Source organism: Anneissia japonica, unplaced genomic scaffold, assembly GCF_011630105.1.
Source record: "Anneissia japonica isolate Jap-2015-1 unplaced genomic scaffold, ASM1163010v1 scaffold3845_len455572_cov173, whole genome shotgun sequence".
Classification (NCBI taxonomy): domain Eukaryota; kingdom Metazoa; phylum Echinodermata; class Crinoidea; order Comatulida; family Comatulidae; genus Anneissia; species Anneissia japonica.
The window spans coordinates 168,494-170,177 of record NW_022728625.1 but is presented as its reverse complement, the minus strand read 5'-3'; the positions used below and the strand labels follow the sequence as shown (position 1 = coordinate 170,177).

Here is a 1,684-nt window from a genome sequence, read left to right as displayed (position 1 = left end):
ATATATATATGTATATTCAGATTCATTTTTATTTGTCCAATATGGAAATAGCTTTGAGTACATAATTTATATTTTATTACAATTACATTGGTATCTTTATTTAGATGACCTCTATAAATCTTCTCCTGTTCGAATTCCGGGTCCTAGGAAAGTAGAAGAACTTGCCAAACGCATTGGAATCGATCTGAGTGACGATGAAGTTCAGGAGTATAGTGAGTTGATAAAGGGGCTTATGGGGTGTTTCGTCTCTGTGGAAAAAATACCAGAGCCGACACTACCGGTAAAATATCCAAGACTTCCCGGATACAGGCCATCGGCAGAGGAAAATCCTCTAAACGCATGGTACGTACAGTATGATAAAACACTCATTCAACTGTGAATAGTTGAACGCTTTCTCTCTGATTTCAAGATGCTGAATTCAAACAAAATTCATTTCATTTTTTAGTTCCTTTGTGACCTTAAGGTCACAAGGAACTAATGAGATAATTCGAACATGAAATGTGTGTGTGTGTGTGTGTGTGTGAGCAGCGGGTTTGTAAACGAATAGGCTCCTAAACGGTGCCTCACGGTGGGTATAATGTTTTCCTCATAGTAACTGGTGGACATGTAGTTGTGCAAAAATTGTTTGTTTTTTTATGTTAGATGAGAAATGTAGGACGTACGCGATAAAACATATACCCCCTACCACCATTTTTGAGTCGTTTTTAGGAGAAAATTCCGATATGCGATATGCGTCGGAAAAACTTTGCCGACATTTTGTTTTTCATCGCAAGGGGGTAAGCGAGCTCCATAATGCATACCTTGTTGGTGTAGTTGACCAATTGTTTACGGGATCGTCGGTAGGGTTAGGCCTCTGTCGTGTTAATGTAGCAGGTGCACGTGTTATTAAAAAGGAAAAAAGTGATCTAACCAAACACGGTCTTTACATAATGGTATTGGATTGAACGTGTTTAATATTTTGCGGAAATGTTGTTTTCTATCGCGAGAGTATACAGTTTACACTAGAGAAGTTGTTGTTTATGTGAACGTCTATGTCCTAGCGTGAACTGAGGTAGTTGTGGTAAGTCGACTACTGCTTGTTGTCTAGAGGTGTAACGTGTGTTTTAGTAAAAGTTAACGTGATCTGAACAACATTTTACATTATGGTATTGAATCGAATGTGCTTACCTACCTAAAGTCTTTTACACACGATGAACACGGCAATTGACGTTGCTGTTGGTGTGCAATACACTATAACAACTCCCTGGCAATATACGTACAAAACACGACGACGACAGCAGCATTCAGTCAGTCTTGTTAAAATATATAATATATTGGTCTACACAAGACTACCATACAGATCAATAAACAATAATCCGCGACAAAATAAAAATCAAGAGTATTTGTAACGATTGAATATGTAGCATAAATGCATTCTGTGAAAACCTGGTGTACAATTCAGGCCCGTAGCCAGGGGTTTTTTTATGGTTCGGGCGAACCCCCCTGTTTTCTAGCGAACCCCTTTCTTTTTGAATGAGTCCCACCCGTTTTTAAATTGTAGCCTGCATTACAAGCCTACATTCATAGAATATCTCACCTTCAGAAGTTCGGAGATTTAAATTAAAAACGCAATTCCAGCAAACCATGACTTTACGATGGCACACATAAGGATGGCAAACATCGATAAAAACCCGGCTGCCGTCTC

At 38.8% G+C, this 1,684-nt stretch overlaps 1 protein-coding gene across 1 annotated transcript in view; it reads left to right on the top strand.

Annotated features, from left to right (window-relative positions):
* Positions 1-1,684, top strand: part of LOC117114438 (amidase-like) — a 20,854-nt gene that overhangs the window by 3,694 nt on the left and 15,476 nt on the right. The window contains exon 2 of the mRNA XM_033258105.1: positions 105-342. Coding sequence (XP_033113996.1) covers positions 105-342 — 238 coding nt within the window. The remainder of the gene's footprint in view (positions 1-104; positions 343-1,684) is intronic.